General features: G+C 47.3%; 1 protein-coding gene across 1 annotated transcript; it reads right to left on the bottom strand.

Annotated features, from left to right (window-relative positions):
- Positions 1-3,792: 3,792 nt before the first annotated feature.
- Positions 3,793-11,538, bottom strand: TGIF1 (TGFB induced factor homeobox 1). Its single transcript, XM_052660513.1, has 3 exons — positions 11,245-11,538; positions 5,706-5,932; positions 3,793-4,725 (listed from the first exon to the last, which is right to left on the bottom strand). The coding sequence occupies exons 1-3, from the start codon at positions 11,258-11,260 to the stop codon at positions 4,150-4,152; spliced, it is 819 nt and encodes a 272-aa protein (XP_052516473.1). The 5' UTR covers positions 11,261-11,538; the 3' UTR covers positions 3,793-4,149.
- Positions 11,539-17,007: the final 5,469 nt, after the last annotated feature.

Raw genomic sequence — 17,007 nt, 5'->3', positions numbered from 1 at the left:
GTAAAAAACAACCTAGCATTCTATTTTTAGTGAAACTATCCTTCGAAGATGAAAGAGTCATTTTCAATGAAAAAAATAAAAAAGACTGATTAGTCACCCAGCAGCCCTGCACAATTCTCCAAAAAATTCAAGCTGAAGAGAAAGGACATGACATTTGGACTCACAAGGAATGAAGAATATCAGAAATGGCTCAGATGTTTAGATGACACCACCCTTATGGCAGAAAGTGAAGAGGAACTAAAAAGCCTCTTGATGAAAGTGAAAGTGGAGAGTGAAAAAGTTGGCTTAAAACTCAACATTCAGAAAACAAAGATCATGGCCTCCAGTCCCAAACTTCATGGCAAATAGATGGGGAAACAGTGGAAACAGTGACAGACTTTATTTTGGGGAGCTCCAAAATCACTGCAGATGGTGACTGCAGCCATGAAATTAAAAGACGCTTACTCCTTGAAAGGAAAGTTATGACCAACCTAGACAGCATATTAAAAAGCAGAGACATTACTTTGTCAATAAAGGTCTGTCTAGTCAAGGCTATGGTTTTTCCAGTCGTCATGTATGGATGTGAGAGTTAGATTATAAAGAAAGCTGAGCACCGAAGAATTGATGCTTTTGAACTGTGGTGTTGGAGAATCTTGAGAGTCCCTTGGACTGCAAGGAAATCCAGCCAGTCCATCCTAAAGGAAATCAGTCCTGAATATTTATTGGAAGGACTGATGCTGAAGCTGCGACTTCAATACTTTAGCCACCTGATGGGAAGAACAGATTCATTTGAAAAGAACTTGATGCTGGGAAAGATTGAGGGCAGGAGGAGAAGGGGACGACAGAGGATGAGATGGCTGGATGGCACAACCAACTCTGTGAATATGAGTCTGTGGCTCAGAGGTTAATGCATCTGCCTCCAATGCAGGAGACCCGGGTTCGATCCCTGGGTCGGGAAGATCCCCTGGAGAAGGAAATGGCAACCCACTCCAGTATTCTTGCCTGGAGAATCCCATGGATTGAGGAGCCAGGTGGGCTGCAGTCCATGGGGTCGCAAAGAGTCGGACACGACTGAGCGACTGAACTGAACTATTAAAAAAAATACTATATACAGGCATAGCTTGTTTTTATTGCACTTTGCTTCACTGTGCTTTGCAGATGTATTTTTTATTTCAAGTCTATCAATGCCACAGCATTTGTTTACTTCATGTCTCTGTGCTACCTTTTGGTAATCCTCACAGTATTTCAAATTATTTCATTTGTATCATATTTGTTATAGTGATCTATAATCACTGATCTTTTTCACTCCTGCCTTTGGCTGCACCTTGGCAGCTTATGGGATTTTCATTCCCCAACCAGGGATCAAACCCATGCCCTTGGCAGTGTCAACAGAGTCCTAACCACTGGACCACCAGGGAATTTCATCAGTGATCTTTGATGTTATTGAATGTAAAATGATTATGACTTGCTGAAAGCTGAGATGATGGTTAGTTACTTCTTAGCAAATCAAGTATTTTTAAATTGTTATATATTTTTTTATTGGATCAATGATTCTATATACTTAATAGAATACAGTATAACCATAACTTCTATATGGATTGGGAAACCAAAAAATTTGTGTGACTCATTTGGTGCTATTCATGTCATTGTGGAGGTCTGGTACCAAACCCACAATATCTCCAAGGTAGGCCTGTATACATTCTCTTTTCTCTTATTTTTTGAAAAAAGATATAGTCCTGTTTCAAATAAAAATTATGACATACTGTTGGATTTATCAGTTACTGCTAAAATATATATAAAAATCAACAAAAAGAGAAGATAGTAAATGGAGCTATATACTGTTGGAAGTTTCTGTATTTTGTAGAAGGTTGTATAAATTAATTCCAAGTTGATTGTGATAAATCAAAGATGTATACTGTAATCCTGTAAGAACCATTAAAAACAATATGGTTTGAAAGAGAATAGGAAACTTACAACAAAATATGTAAAATATTCAACTAACCCCCAAAAAGGCAGGAAAAGGGGGAGGGAAAAAAAAAATCCAAATGGTAAACTCAACCCAAACATATCAATAGTATATTAAATATAAATCAACCAAACACACAAAGTAAAAGGCAGAGATTGTTAGGAGATGAGCTTTAAACACAAATTAAAAATAAATAAGAAAAGATATACCATTCAGATACTAAGCATAAAAATTATTTTCTATTTGTCTCCAACTTGAATAAATATTTTATTACATGTACTTTTCCAGTTATGTTTATTATATACCAGTTATTTATCCACCCAGATCTATTTGGGATGATTTTTCTTTTTTCAATGTTTGGGTTTCATTTGACCCTTGACATTTATTTTTCTTCTAAATCACTCATATGACTGCTTCCTCCTGCTCCCCCCACTGTATGATTAATGAAATGCTTTATCAAGGGAAGCCTTTCAGGATTTGCTGGCCTCCCTTATCTGCACTCAAAGAATTCCAGCCTTTGATCTAGCTATTAAAGCTAGTAATGATTCTTAATTGCCTGTGGTTTATTTCATTTTTGTTTACTTTGTTCCTTTTATATATTTTAATTTTGGTTTTGTCTATTTCCACGACTCTGAGGTGGGCCTAGGCCACGTCAGACTGACGTGCCCTTCATTATTGCCTCCCTCTCAGACTAGAGCATCTGCCTTCTCCTCCCTTGTTTTTCTTTCAACTCTTAGTTGTCCTCATCAGTTTTTTTCTTCCACTTAGAAAAGAGTTTAGCTGTTTTTACTGTAGGGACCTTCTAAACAGAATTTCAAAATTAGACAAACTTGAGTTGGCAAGAATTTTTCTACATTCTTTAAACAATACTGAAGCTCTAATGCTCCCTCAAACTTGGACAATTCATAGCTGGGGCAGGGCTGGAAAGAACATGACTATAATAACAAAGAAACTTCATACTAAGCATGACTACGAAGAATGGTTTTGTGGCATGTGACAAACCCGCTCAAGCATATAAGTGAAAGGAACACCACCAATCCCCTTCTAGCCATCCTGGCTTCATAAATAATTGCCTATTCCAACAAACTCCACTTGTGTCGGACACCACTTTTCACAAACCATGACCTTAGAAAAGAAACCTAATAAATTAACAATTATTTGGCAACCTAATAAATTAACAGAGTTGTGAGAGACACAACTCTGCTGTTTTAACCATTTTAGACAGTGCTCTGAAAAATTATTTTAAACATAAAGGCCTTACCTAACTGGACCACTGAACAAAAATTATTTTAGAAGGTTAACATGACAGAGGCAATACTAAGAACTGCTTGGGTTGTTGTTTACTTCTGAAAACTTAGGCCGCAATCTGGTGCTTCGAGACTTTCCTTTTCAACATGGGTCACAGCTTAAAATATGCAGTCTAGACCACCAAGGGATTTTTGGTTAGCTAAACACCGATGGAAATGATTCATTTCAACTTGTCATGCAGTTTTAAGTAAAGATTTAAGGGCCTGCTATGCCTCCTATCAAGAGTAAATATCACACATCCTGTTTATACAGACTGGCTTGTCCACAGTTGTTCAAAGTTAGTGACACCCCCCCAACTCACACTCCACCCTACCCCCAACTTCCTGCTCACTGGGGTGTTATATTCCTACTCATTTTTAAGAAGTGCCTCTCTCAACAAAATACTCTGTATTACAGGAATTTTTAAAGAAAATACTTTATTATGTCATGAAAAAAATGCATCAATCAACTAGATTCATACTTGTTTGAAAAAACAATTGAAAATTTATTAATTAGACAGTATGTGGGCATCCTGTTCCACATGGGAATGAGAAGATGCTATAGGTTCTCTAAGTATTGCACAGTCTGAAAAAAACATCAACGAAAAAAAAAGGGAAGGGAAGGGGAAAAAAAAAAATCACATGATCTTGGGAACCATCTCACATTATGAATAATCTACCAAGAAACATTAAAAAAAGAAAACCCTTTGTTTCTACAGTAGCTCTGAGTTTATAGTTCTTGGAATGACTGTATTCCATTGACGACATTTCAGTAACAGGAAGCTTCATTTTAGCAATCCCATGTGCAAATATTAATAAAAAAATATATAAAATAATGCAATTCATCTTTTGCTATCATCCCAGCAATCATAACATTTTTTTGAGAACTGTTTTGCTTGGGAAAAAAAAAAGGGGGGGTTAAGCCATAAGTTTTGCCTGAAGCTCCATCTCTGCAGCCTGTTTGAGTGCAACATCTACCAGAAGCTGAATTCCACTGAAATCTTGGTTGAGGTCCGGTGGAGTAGGGGGAGGAGTGTTGAAAAGACCACTCTGTGTGTTTGCACTTGGTCCAGATTTACAGGAGTCCTCTGCGTACATGAGGGAGGTGTCTGTAAAGCTGCTGTTGGCCATCTGCTGTATATCTGTGTTTTGTCCCACACCAACTGACTGGCAGAGAGAGAAAGGCACATCTTTTAACGCAGTCACGGTGGTATGACAGATCACTGATGGACGAGCCAAAATGGATCCTGGGGAGGACGGCTTAGGAGATAGTGGCCTCCCCAGGGCTGGGTTGGGCCCAGCTGTACAGGAGTGAAACGGGCTCTCTTCTAGAGCTGGCATGAGGTTCCTAATGCTCACTGCTGACTCCACAGAGCTGGCTTCAGTCATCTTGGCCCCACGGCGGGAAATTGTGAACCGATTTGGATCTTTGCCATCTTTTCTCAGCATGTCAGGGAGGAGCCTGCGCCGGGCGTTGATAAACCAGTTACAGACCTGAAATTGTACGGGGATGTTTTAGACATGTTAACACTCTGCCAACACGCCTGAGAACCTCCTTCTTGTTGCTGAAATCACTCAGTAGTGTCCAACTCTCTGCAACCCCATGGACTGTAGCCCACCAGGCTCATCCATCTATGGAATTCTTCTGGAGTGGGTTGCCATTTCCTCTTCCAGGGATCAAACCCGAGTCACCTCCATTGGCAGGTGGATTCTTTTACCCAGAACCTTCTTGGGGGATGCCTAACTGGTCTCTCTTTGCATTAAAGAAGGCATGAAAAGGCTTATAGGAACCTACCAATTTATTTCAAGGTATTTTGAGCCCAGCCAAGAAAGGAGAGGTGCTTCCTGTCATAAACCACCTCCTTTTCTAATACAAATTCCCCTTTTGGCTTCCCATCTTCCTTAAACCCTTTCAGCACTAAAAAAAAAAAAAAAAGAAGTATACGTTCTCAAATGTCTGAAAATGATTTTAGAGAGGGAAGTTTACCTTTTAACTCTCCCCATATTAACCTATTATCTACTGCCCAGCATTGAAGTTAATCAACTACAGGAAAACCTTCCTGTATGAAAAGAGCCACTCCTCCCAGTTACTGATTTTTTTCCCAGTTCAAATGACTATGTCAACAGACAGGACATGAATTACCTCACTTAAGGCTGTCCTTGTTTAAATATCAAACCAGTTTCCTGGGCAATAGAGTAAGATTTAACCTCCTTTTTATGTTTGGTGCATAAAGGAAGGCTCTTTTAGGCGTTAAAGGAAATGCTGTTTGACAGATGACTGTCAAGTGTTTCTGTTTCTCTAGATAGCTAACAGTTATTAGCTGTTAGCACTATAAACTTTACAAGAAAAAGATATGCCTCCCCCCACTTTGAGTGAGGAGGCAGTTTATGACTTGCTATATAGGAATGCTGTAAAGTGATTCTGGGGCGGGGGGTGGGGGGACCCACCACCCCTGGGAATGCCTTCCCCTTACCTGTAGTGTAGATAAGTGTGTTTGCTGGGACAGTAACGCTTTTTCTTGCTCTGAGGGGTAGGCATTGTATCGGTGTTCATACAACCAGTCGCGGAGAATCTGAACTGATTCCTTCGGCAGGTTGCCCCTCCGCCTTCTCTTGCCTGAGCCAGCAGAAGAGGAGAGGTCCAGGGGACTGTCCATGCTGTCATCATCTTCAGTCTCACTGCCAGACGCGGCCACAACACCTAGGACAGGACAGAGCCAGCTATCAGCTGCTTTTATCAGCAGAGCACCTACTGCAAAGCTCACCTCTTTTAAACACTCAGCACAACCGCATTTTCTCAACTTCTGAGAGCCCAGGGAAGTATCGGTGTTTCTTTGCCCCAGAACACCAGAGCGCGTCTGAAATCTGCAGGGTAATTTGACTCGCAGCGTATTCCAGATCCCAAGCCCACGGTCAGATTCCCTTTTGTACCCACTTTCCTATAAGCCTCAACGACTCACATTCCTTTTGAATGAAGCTCAGAAAAGTCTAATCCAGCAAAGAGACAAAGCTGCACCCAAGGCGAATAGCGTGCCACGTGTGAAACAGGAAAGGTGGCACAGCAGACGGGATGTGTCTGACAACCTCCTCGGTGAGGTCATTGCTAACTGGGAAAAACAAGCCAGCCAGTATCTTAATGCATGTTTCAAGCGCTGTTCTTCCCCCCTCTTCCACTGAAGGTTTTGAAATAAAGTGGAAGATTTTTTTCCACTGATATAAGGAAGGAAAATTACACTCTTAACTCAGTTAGTATTCAAAAGATAAAGTGCATGCCAGAATCTTCTGCCAGTTCCTTTTCCTTTTCACTGCTGCTTCCTTTTATTCAAAACTAGACACCTACTTTTAATGGACAGCACTAGTCACTTTTTACTAAATACAAACAACCACTGATAAGTTTCATTGCATAAAAAGCTTTTTCTACTTTTAGTACTTATGTAAGACCTCAAAAGATGCCTAATACTGAGTTAATTTTTAAATTTCTATAAATTTCAATTGCCAGCTTAATCTGAACCTAGAATACTACATATAAATAAGCAGGATTCGGCTTTAAATCATTACATGACAAAGAAAACTTGAATATGCAACTACCAAAGGAAACTCTTGTTTACAAGCACTTTAATCCTACTAGAAATTTTAAAAATTCACACACCATACAGAATATTTAAATCACACATAGACTGGGTTCCACAAAAATTCAAATTTGGCCCTTTTAGACATTTAAAGATAACTTAGACTTTTTTTTTCCTGGCCCTGCCTCGAGGCACATGGGATCTTAGTTCCCCGAACAGGGACAGAACCTGAACCCCCTGCATTGGAAGCTTGGAGTCTTAACCAAGAGACTGCCCCCAAATTTTGAATTTTAACTTTCCCCCTTTCAAAACTATAAAAGGCTACTCTGATTAAAGAAATGAAATCTTGTTTTTAAAGCATACTACAGTATGCTCTAAAAACCAGTATTTCTATGTAAAAGAAATCAAAGTAGCATGAAATGTAAAAAATTCTCTTTAACGTTGTTGACAGAACCTCAAGTAGTTTACCTTGGTAGGAAATAAAAGCAGAATATTCCTCAGAGTGATAAACCATTCAATGGTTTTTAAAGGAACTTTTCCCAAAACCCTTCCTTTTAAAGCATTTGATGGATGAGAGAGCCCACCACTTAACTGAATCTAACTCTACTGGCCGACACATTTTCAGTTTTGAACGGCAGGGGGCAGAAGGTGCCAGAGGGAGTGTCCGCAGAAAACGCAGAAACTTCCAAAGACAAAGTAAAGCAAGTTCTAACAAAAGAGGAGGATGATCTTGCAAATTCACTTCAGCTCAAGGCTTCATGAACAAACAGCCACCAGTAAAAGGCCCCGGAATCCTAAATTTTAACCGCTGCCACTATCTGATGTCTCTTTCCCCAAAAGATTTCATTAAACTGCTTTTAAAAAAAAGTTTCAAAAAAAAGGAGGCACATTTAAAACTGAAAGTGCTTTCACTGTTGAGCAGATGAAAACCTTTTAAAACCCATGTTAAAATTTGGGTGAAGAAGGATTGACCAAAAAATCCTTAAGAAATTATAAATGTTCCTGTTTTACAACTGCTCTGATAAAAAAAAAATCTTAACTTTTAAAAAAACGTATCACATATCTGAATGACTAACACTAATTTGAATAAAGCAATTTATTTTATCTCATCAAAAAGTCTGAAAAGCCAGATCTTCTTCCTAAGGCTATTACTACCACCCCAACTCACAGGGCACCCCCCTCAACTTTTTAACTTCTTAAAAAGTGTGAAAATCTGCGCACTGAACAGTGAATTCCCAACTGTAAACTGATAATCACAAGTAGTTTGAAACAAACAAAAAAACCCTAATGTGTATCCTTTGATCTGCTTACTTAGTTTGACAAGAAGCCGTCACTCTCAAAGCAGGCGAGTGACAGAGGGTAGATACCAGTTAAGCAATACCAAACTGCAGTGACTTTACTCTGCTCTCAGTTCACTCGAATCAATGAGTGCCAGGCCGCCGGACGTCTTAACAAAGCTGAAGGAACAGGAAGTTAAGACTTCAGTCCCTCGGCTGCCCCAGCTGATATTTCACTACAGCAAACCACGTTTGCGGCTGTCAGGGCTGTTTCCATTAAAACTCTCCCTCCGGATTGTGGCTCAACTTGGAAAAACAAAAAGACTTTTCCACGTTACTCATTTCCTATTGTAAAAGAGCTTTTGAACGCTTTCCCGGTTACGACTTGTTTCCAAACGTCTTGCTTTGCTCACGCTTTAAAAAATGTGGTGATGGCTGGTGGGGGGAGCTGGGCGGGAAGCGGGGATCACAAGCCTCTTACTGCATCCACATACAAGGAAATGTTGTTTAGAAAGCCATAAGATGGCCTATGGATCCCACCACCCTGAAAAGAACTCCCCCCCCCACCCCCGAATAGGAACAGAGGGAGCGGCAGAGCACGGGGAAGGGTCAGAGATAGTGGTTGTGAAGTTGGACTTAAAAAAAAAAAATCTGGAAAAGGCTAGAAAGGGATCTCGGAATAAGAATAACCAACGGGAACTTATAAGTGTACTATTAGGAAAAAGCAAACCTAACAAATTTCCGGATCTTAACATCTCGGGAGAAGCGACAGGAACCCTACTTAACATCCCAGACACTAGATCCAAGGAGCCCATCCCGTCAGAAGCCGGGAGCAAAGACACTTAGGGAGATCTTTTTGGCATCCTCAGTTTTCTAAGGCGGGACACTATTATCACTAACCAGTCTTAACCAACCCCCTGGCTCCACGATTGACTTTTTAAAAAGTGCTTTTATTTTCAACAAAACTTGAAGAGAGTTTCACAGACTTTCGTAAGACAGACAGACAATAGTCGGACTCGGCGAACCCGGAGGGGCCAGGTCTCTTCCGGAGCCCCGGCGGAGGCCGCTGGACGCGGGGCCCCCAGGTGGCCGGAGGCCGGGGCGGGGGCAGGCAGGGCCGGGCAGAACGAGCCGAGGGAGGAGCCTGGCCCCCGCCGGCCCGCAGGCTTTTGTTCCGCCAGTTCTTCGGCCCCCGCCGTAGCAGCCCCTCCGAGCTCACGAGCGAGAGAGCTCGCCCAGGCCTAGGAGTTTCAGATTACAAGAACTAGAAACCGGGCCGTGAATCTCAACGTCCGGAGGGGCCTGCCCACCCGCGGAGGATTTGCCAGAAAAACCTAAAAAGGGAAAGAAAGCTGGGCCACCTCGGCAGCCTCTGCTCCCCCGCACGAGCTCTGAACCAGTCGGCGAAGTTTCCCCTCCAACACGTCACCTTCCATTGTTTCCATGAGTCGGCGCGCGGCGGCAGGACCGCGCGCCCCGGGGCAGCGCTCCCCGGAGATTCCTCAGGGACCGGCGGGTTCGTGCTGGGCCCCGCCTGGGGGAGGGGGGCTTCGAAGGAAGCGGAACGGGAGGCATGGTGGTGAGGGGATGCCCCAGAGCCCGGGGGTAGCCGGGGAGGATCATCACTGCCGCCCCCGCCAGAACCCGAACAATGGGGCAAGCCAATCCCTGCTCTCGCACCCCTAGGGGGACCCATCAGATACACCCTTTCCCCAACTTATCCCCGGCAGTTCTCCACGAGGGAGGGAACGCCTCCCTCCCGGGGACGGTCTGAACCTGTCAGCCCTCTCCGAACTGACACGATACCGACGCCCCCTGTGTGCTCCCCGCGCGTGTTTTCTCGCCCAGTCCAGTTAAACATCCAAATTTCTGAGCCCCGCCAGGTCCTTAGCGAGGGGACGCGGGGAGTTGGTCCAACCTCAACTACCAACGCCCCCCACCCACCCCGGGAACGTTGAGTTTGACTCCCGCCCGCAAAGCGGGACGTGTGGGGCTCTGTGTGTTTGAGTCAGCGGCCTGGGGTCAATCGAACGTAAGTCCAAAGTGAAAACGTGGCCGAGGACACAGGGTTTCGGTCCCGGGCTGCCCCGCTCTAACTTGAGTCTGAACCGTATTAGCCGGACGAGTCTGGAAGAACGTGGAGCAGGAGCCACTCTGGGCATGCGCGGCACAACCCCCGCCACCCCCAACCCCCCCACCCCACCCCCGCGCTGGCTTCCCCCAGCCATTAACTTCTGTTTTGAACCACTCGACATAAATCACAACAGAAAAGCCAGCTCCGGCCCACGACGGAACGTTCGGGGTGCCTCCCTGCCCGGGACTCAAAAGTTAACTTCAAAAGGGAGTTAACATTCTTTGACCTTTCGTGGTGGTGGTTTTTTTTTTTTCTGTTTCTTTCTGTGTATTTTGTTTTTAAAACCAGACTGACGGCAAGTTTCAGTTGTAAAGCTTCCAGAAGGCCTGGTGGAAACAATGACAGGCTCGCTTTTTGCATGTCACACTTGGACTCGTTCTCACTGCACGCCTTCAGTCCTAACTCTTCCTCTTGCCCCAGATTCATCGTGGGAAAACTTTTGTGAGGCTAGGAATTCTGGAAAATATAACTTTCCAAAGGGACCGACCCCCGGGGGCGATCTGGGATCCAGAGTCGCGTTCCTCCGAAGGTGAAAACGCCCCATCCCGGGAGAAGTCGTGCCCGGACTTTGCCGGGAGCGAGTGGGGAGCCCTGGAGCCCAACTTTCAGACAAAGCGCCAAGACTCCGCGGGCCGGGCCACCCCGGGTCCCGACGGAGAAAGGCGGGACGGGGGTACCCCCCGACTCGGGACCCCAACTCCCCCGCCCGCGAGAAGCCACGCGGCGGCTCGGCGGAGCGTGGGGTGTCGGTTTGGAGACAATGAAACTTGGAGGCGCACAAACAAGGCGTGGAGCGTGCTTCTTGACAACGTGCCAGCAGCGTGGAGAGGCCCGTCTCCCCACAACAGCCCCTCGTGTTGTGTCTGGAAGGAAAACAGCAACGGCCGTTCCAGACGTAGCTTCCACAAAGAGGACGGCCGCGGCTCAGGCCTCCGAGCCCCCCGGGGCGGAAAAGTCCGAGTCACCCGCGCCGCCCGGCGAGCACGTTGCCCCGGGACCCGCGCCCAAGGCGCGCGCCGCCCGCGAGCCTTACCTTTCTTGCTTTTCATTCTGGAGTTCCCCGGCCAGAGACAGCGGGGGTCTCGAGGGGCCAGGAGCGGGGACAGGGGGGCCGAGCGGTCGTCCTCCTTCCCGGCCGACTCTCCAGTAACTTGGAGGACGCGCTCCAGCCGTTATTGCTAAACACGGCGGCACTCGAATCCCAGGCGCCCGCTCCTCGGGCGGAATTCAAGTGACACTCGGGCTTCCTCCCGCCGGGATCTTCTGGCAGCGGGCCGGGGACGCTCCCTCGCCTAACTCGCCCCCCTCCCCACTCCGCTCCTTTGTTCGCGGCTCCTGCTCGGCGCACCTCGGCGCTGTCAGTGAGCGAGGCAAGGAGGGAAGGTACCGGAGGTCCTGCCTCCGCCCCCAGCCGCCCGCCCCGTCCCCCGCCCGCCCAGCCGCTCCTCCGCCCCTCCCCCGCACCTTCCAGCAGCCTAGGACCGCTCTGAGCTCCCGGGCCGCGTCGCCTCACCCCGTGCCCCCGGGGCGGCTGTCACCGGTCCCTCGTGGGGACGGCCGAGCTCACGAACGCGATCCCTCATCCCCGCCGCGCGCCCGCCGCCCGCATCCCCGGGTTGCGGGCGACACCAGCCAAGCGCACTGGGTTGCTCCCTTGAGCCTTTCTTCCAGGGTCTGGCGAGGGTGCGTTTGGTTAGGAAATTGCAACAGATGGGGTGGGGGGCGGAATGCCGTTCCCTCCTCCACCCCAGGGAAGAAAAAGCCTCCCCTTTCGATTTTGACAGCTGCCCCAACTCCACCGGCCCGACTCGGGCCGCAGGAGTAGACAGCCGCTGCTGATTCAAGGGGCGGGGCTGCCCAAGAAAAGTATTCGGGAAAAGAATCAATTTCTTCCAGGACGCACTGCTGCCACTGACACGCGCGGGCGCGGAGCGACGCACCCTTCTCCTCTCGGGGCTCTTCCTCCCAAAGCAACAGGGGGGGGGGGGCGGGCGGGGGAATGGGGGGGAGGATGAGACCCAGACACCCTAGGCGAAAGTCTGCTGCCCCCGGCTAAAGCTGCGAGTTCCGGAGTGGATTGCAAGTCAGTTTCGAAATCTGACATGTTGCGGACAGACACTTGTCATGCTCACATGCTCTTTAAAAGTCGGTGCCTGGGGATGGCCGGGACGCGCGCCCGCCCCGCCTGAGACTCGGCCTGACACCCCATCCCCGGACCCCCTCGTCTGTCTCGGTAAACAGTCTACTCAGGACTTATCCTGCTAGGGGACCTCTTTACCCCCACCACCCCCACGCCCCGGTATTTCAAACAGAAACTATTAGGTAAACACATGTTCCTGTTAGTTTATTTTGGTTGAGAGTTAGGCGGGCTCCAGCGGGAGTTCCTGGATGAAATTACCCATTTTAAAAGTCCAGATGCTTTAGGCTGATTTCAAGAAATGCAGCCCCCTCTCCTCTGGGTGTAGTTTTTGCGTGTCTGTCCCGTTGTTTTGAAGTCAACGAACTGTCACATGCCACACTAATACTTTCCCCATCATTAAAAAAAAAAAAACATAAATAAGCCCGGTAGAGACGTCAGCGCCCGAGTCTGCCTCCAGCTTGTGCTCTGCACTGTCTTTGTTTTGTAACCTCGATGAAGAACCGGCAGAAGTTCTGTGGAAATAAGGTTCAACCCAAGAAGAAATAAGGCGGCCAAACCATGACTGACTAGAACTTTGGAGCCTCTGCTGTCGGATTACACTGAAAATTAAAGCCAGCCTCCCACCCACTCACCCTCCCAAAACAAGGCACCCACCCACTCCACCCCACCCCCAGAGTGACTTAAGGCCAGAGTTTACAAAGCTTGCGTGTTTTTTTTTTTTTTCCAATTACAGGACTTAAGATGAATAAACAAGGAAAATAGCGTCACTCTAAAAAGGCGGCAACCTTTCGATTCCCCTCCCTCCCCGTGCGGTGTGCCGACGGCTCGGCACCTAAGAGAACACGCGTCTGAAACGGCCGAGAGGGGAACCGAGACCTGGGGGGAAACCAACCCGGAGGCTCCCCTGCCCCTTGGGGGTTCTTCCCTGCCCGCCTGGAGACGAATCAGCGGCTGCGCCCGCGCGCAGCACCGACGCGGGGCGGGTAGGGGGCCGCCGGTTCCGGGGCCGCGGCGCTCTAGGCGTTTGAAGGGCGGCGGGTCGCCGGGATTGGCGGCTCGCGGCCGTTGGGGACTGGGAGCTGAGCTGGGGGGAGGGGCGCGGGAGGAGGAGCCCGGCGCCTGCGCTGCGCCTCCGCCGCCTGAGTGGCAGGAGCCTCCCCCGGAGCCGGGCGGTTACTGCGGAGACGCTTTGTGTGCTGACTTCGAAAGCCGTTCCGACTGCCTCGGCCGCTTTCGAAGCGGCTCCACGAAACACGCTGCCTCCGGGTGGGCCTCGCCCTCCCCCGGCCGCCGGCCCCGGCGCGGGCCTGAAACGTCTCCTCCTTCCGCGTGGCTCCGCTCGGCCACGCGGGGGCTCTCCTTCTGTGCACAAAGGTGTCCTTTTCTCCGGCCAAGTCAGCTTAGCTCCTGACGGCGATTCTCGGACAACGGAGATGGGAACGGAGTTTACAGCTAGAAAACCAACTTTGCAGGGGAAGGGGGGAGCGGCGCAGAGGATTAACAGTCTCTTTGAAACTGCGAGGAGGAGGAAAAAGTCAAATTTTCCTCTCTCGCTGGAAGTCCGGCTTGATCCGGGCTATGCTCACCTTTTTGCTCAAGCGAATCACATCGAAGCAGTCACTAAAGCTGGCAAGACGCCCCTGGGAGGAACCCGGGAACCCTTCTGGGTGATACACGGCACGCACACACACCCCCGCCCCCCCACCAGAGCCTGTCCCAAACTTGTCTTTAGATTTGAAATTTTGGTGCATTCTGGAAGAAAGTGCCTGGAGTCTGCGTGACACAGGCCAAGAAGACAGCCCCACAGAGTGGGCTTGAGGAACCAGCAATTGCTTAGGATATTTTTGTTTATTTGCTTCTCTCAAGGTGGAAAAACAAGTTTCAGTTCTGGCTCTGTGAGTTCCTTCGTGAACCAGCCAGGCCCTCTCTTTAAAACTGATCCAGTGACTTTTAAAGATTCTTTCCCGTGTTTTGGGGGGAAAATGTGGATTCACACTGACTACATATTATTTGCTAACTTCATATGAATATTAATATATATTGGAATGCTGCCTGAGTGAGAAGGAAGAGGAGATACTTGTTCACGTTTTACACCATTATTTTTCCCCCCTCCAAGCACACATAGTTCCATGTGGTGTCTTATCTTTCCAGGCTGCCTCAAGGCCAAGAAAAGATAGAGACTTAAGTTACTTTTCACAGCTGCAATCTCTTCAAAGGCAAAAACTCAAAAATGAAACTTGGAAAGGCAAATAAGCCAGGGAAGTGTATTTTGTGTTATTTTGATACTTCGTCCATCAAGTGATTGGATAATAAAGCCTGATTCCACCCAGCACTGTCTTAGGTGGAGGAAGGATGACTCACAGTCACTGGATCCCTTTTGTGTCTCCTCACTAAAGGACAGATTTTTTTTTTTTTTGAATAAAATAGACTGCTGGGCTCCACATAAGGATTCTATAATCATCTCTTCACATCTCAGGTCAGAGCGTCTTGGGCTGCTCAAGGAGAAGCCACCCATTGTCTTTTCAAGGACCCACAACCCATCAGTGTGGTGATTTTATCAGCCTTATCAGGATAATTCTCCTCCTGTCAGTTACCTGAATAGTTAAATTGTGCTACTACTTCTGTTAGTAATCACTTTTCTCCAAGCCTGCATTCCCTTTCCCAGCCCCTCTTTTTACCTCTGCAGCCAGGGGCCTCCTTTTTTCTTATTTTACCCAGAGGGGATCTGAACTCATCAGGACAAAGAAAAAAAGATCATTGTTGAGCACAGCCTTTAACCTCTCTACTCTTTTTTTTTTTTTTTACTTTTTTCTTTTCTCTTTCCTTTTTTCTTTTTAACCTCTCTATTCTCAACATCGTGTTTCTATATTGTGCCTTCAGTTCAGTTCAGCCACTCAGTCCTGTCCAACTCTGTGACCCCATCGCTTCTCTGCCCTTTTGGCTAAGACCGAGAGTAGTATTGTGCTTTACAGTTTGCTGCTGCTGCTAAGTCGCTTCAGTCGTGTCCGACTCTGTGCAACCCCATAGACGGCAGCCCATCAGGCTCCGCCGTCCCTGGGATTCTCCAGGCAAGAACACTGGAGTGGGTTGCCATTTCCTTCTCCAGTGCATGAAAGTGAAAAGTGAAAGTGAAGTCGCTCAGTCGTGCCCGACTCTTAGCGACCCAATGGACTGCAGCCTACCAGGCTCCTTCGTCCATGGGATTTTCCAGGCAAGAGTACTGGAGTGGGGTGCATTGCCTTCTCCGGCTTTACAGTTTAAGAAACACTTAATTTAAATGACCTCATTTAATAAGGTAGATATTATGATTTTTTCCCTAACGTCAAGATAGCACATCCAAACATAACAAAGCTAAAAGGTATAAAACCAAGTACTGGACATAAATTGTTGTTTAATTGCTAAGTGGTGTCCAACCCCACAGACTGTGGCCCGCCTGGCTCCTCTGACCATGGGATTTTCCAGGCAAGAATACTGGATTGGGTTGCCATTTCCTTCTCTCCAAGGGATCTTCCCGACCCAGGGATCGAACCAGTGTCTCCTGCATTACAGGTAGATACTTTATCACTCAGTCACCAGGAAAGCCCGGACTTTAAACAAAGTGTTCTCGGGCATGTCTGGTGGAAGGTCTGGTGGATAAAGAAGGCAGTATAGGGCAGAAACTGACCACAGATTATGACACAAGGGCCATCTGAACACGTGGAGGCTACTCTAAAACCTGCCTCTCCTCTGAAATCTATGTGGAGTTTTACCAGAAGCTCCCTTCCAATCTACCTGCATTTTGTCCTTTTTTAAAACCACTCGTTTTTTCTTTACAAAAACAAAAAGAGGAGGAAGCTTGTTTTCAAAACTACAAGCAGGAAAAGTATACAAAGTGAAATAGGAAAGACCTCTTAATTGACTATTTCACTCTCCATATGTGCATATGTATACTACATACAAATGTAAGGGGTTTTTCATTGTTATTAGTTGTTTTCAAGTCCACTCTGCCTGGGATGGCCGCACAGGACTGGCTGCATATCTGACCGAAGGGTGGCCTGCGTGTGCGGGAAGTCGCTTCAGTCCTGTCCATCTCTTTGCGACTGTATGGACTCCTCTGTCCCGCCAGTCTCCTCTGTCCATGAGGATTTTCCAAGTGGGTTGCCATGCCCCGGGGATCTTCCCCACTCATCTCTAGGTCTGCTGCATCGACAGGCAGATTCTTTACCACTCATGCCACCTGGGAAGCCCAGAGTTTGGCCTAAATATCATCTCAGAGGAGTCTTCTGTAACCACTTCAACCTAAATTTAGTTACCCTTGCTGCCACCATCTAGCTCAGGAGTTCTCAACTGCTGTTTAGGGCGGGATAACTCTTGGTTGTAGGGGGCTTCCCTGGCAGTTAAGGTCCGTAGAGGCAAAACTGTGATTTTGCCAGTAGTCATGTGTGGATGTAAGAGTTAAAGAAGGCTGAGTACCAAAGAATTGATGCTTTTGAACTGTGGTGCTGGAGAAGACTTTTCAGAGTCTCCTGGACTGTGAGGAGATCGAACCAGTCAATCCTAAAGAAAATCAATCCTGAATATTCATTGGAAGGACTGATGCTGAAGCTGAAGCTCCAATATTTTGCCACCTGATGCAAAGAGCCAACTCACTGGAAAAGATCCTGATGGTGTGAAAGG

Source organism: Budorcas taxicolor, chromosome 22 (genome assembly GCF_023091745.1).
Source record: "Budorcas taxicolor isolate Tak-1 chromosome 22, Takin1.1, whole genome shotgun sequence".
Lineage (NCBI taxonomy): Eukaryota > Metazoa > Chordata > Mammalia > Artiodactyla > Bovidae > Budorcas > Budorcas taxicolor.
The sequence above is the reverse complement of the archived record's forward strand: the minus strand, read 5'-3'. Positions and strand labels throughout refer to the sequence as shown.

What these genes read in the sequence shown, in the direction of transcription:
- TGIF1 (XM_052660513.1), bottom strand. An exon ending in CACACTTATCTACACTACAG is followed by an intron (nt 4,726 to 5,705) that starts GTAAGGGGAAGG and finishes GTACAATTTCAG; the next exon opens with GTCTGTAACTGGTTTATCAA.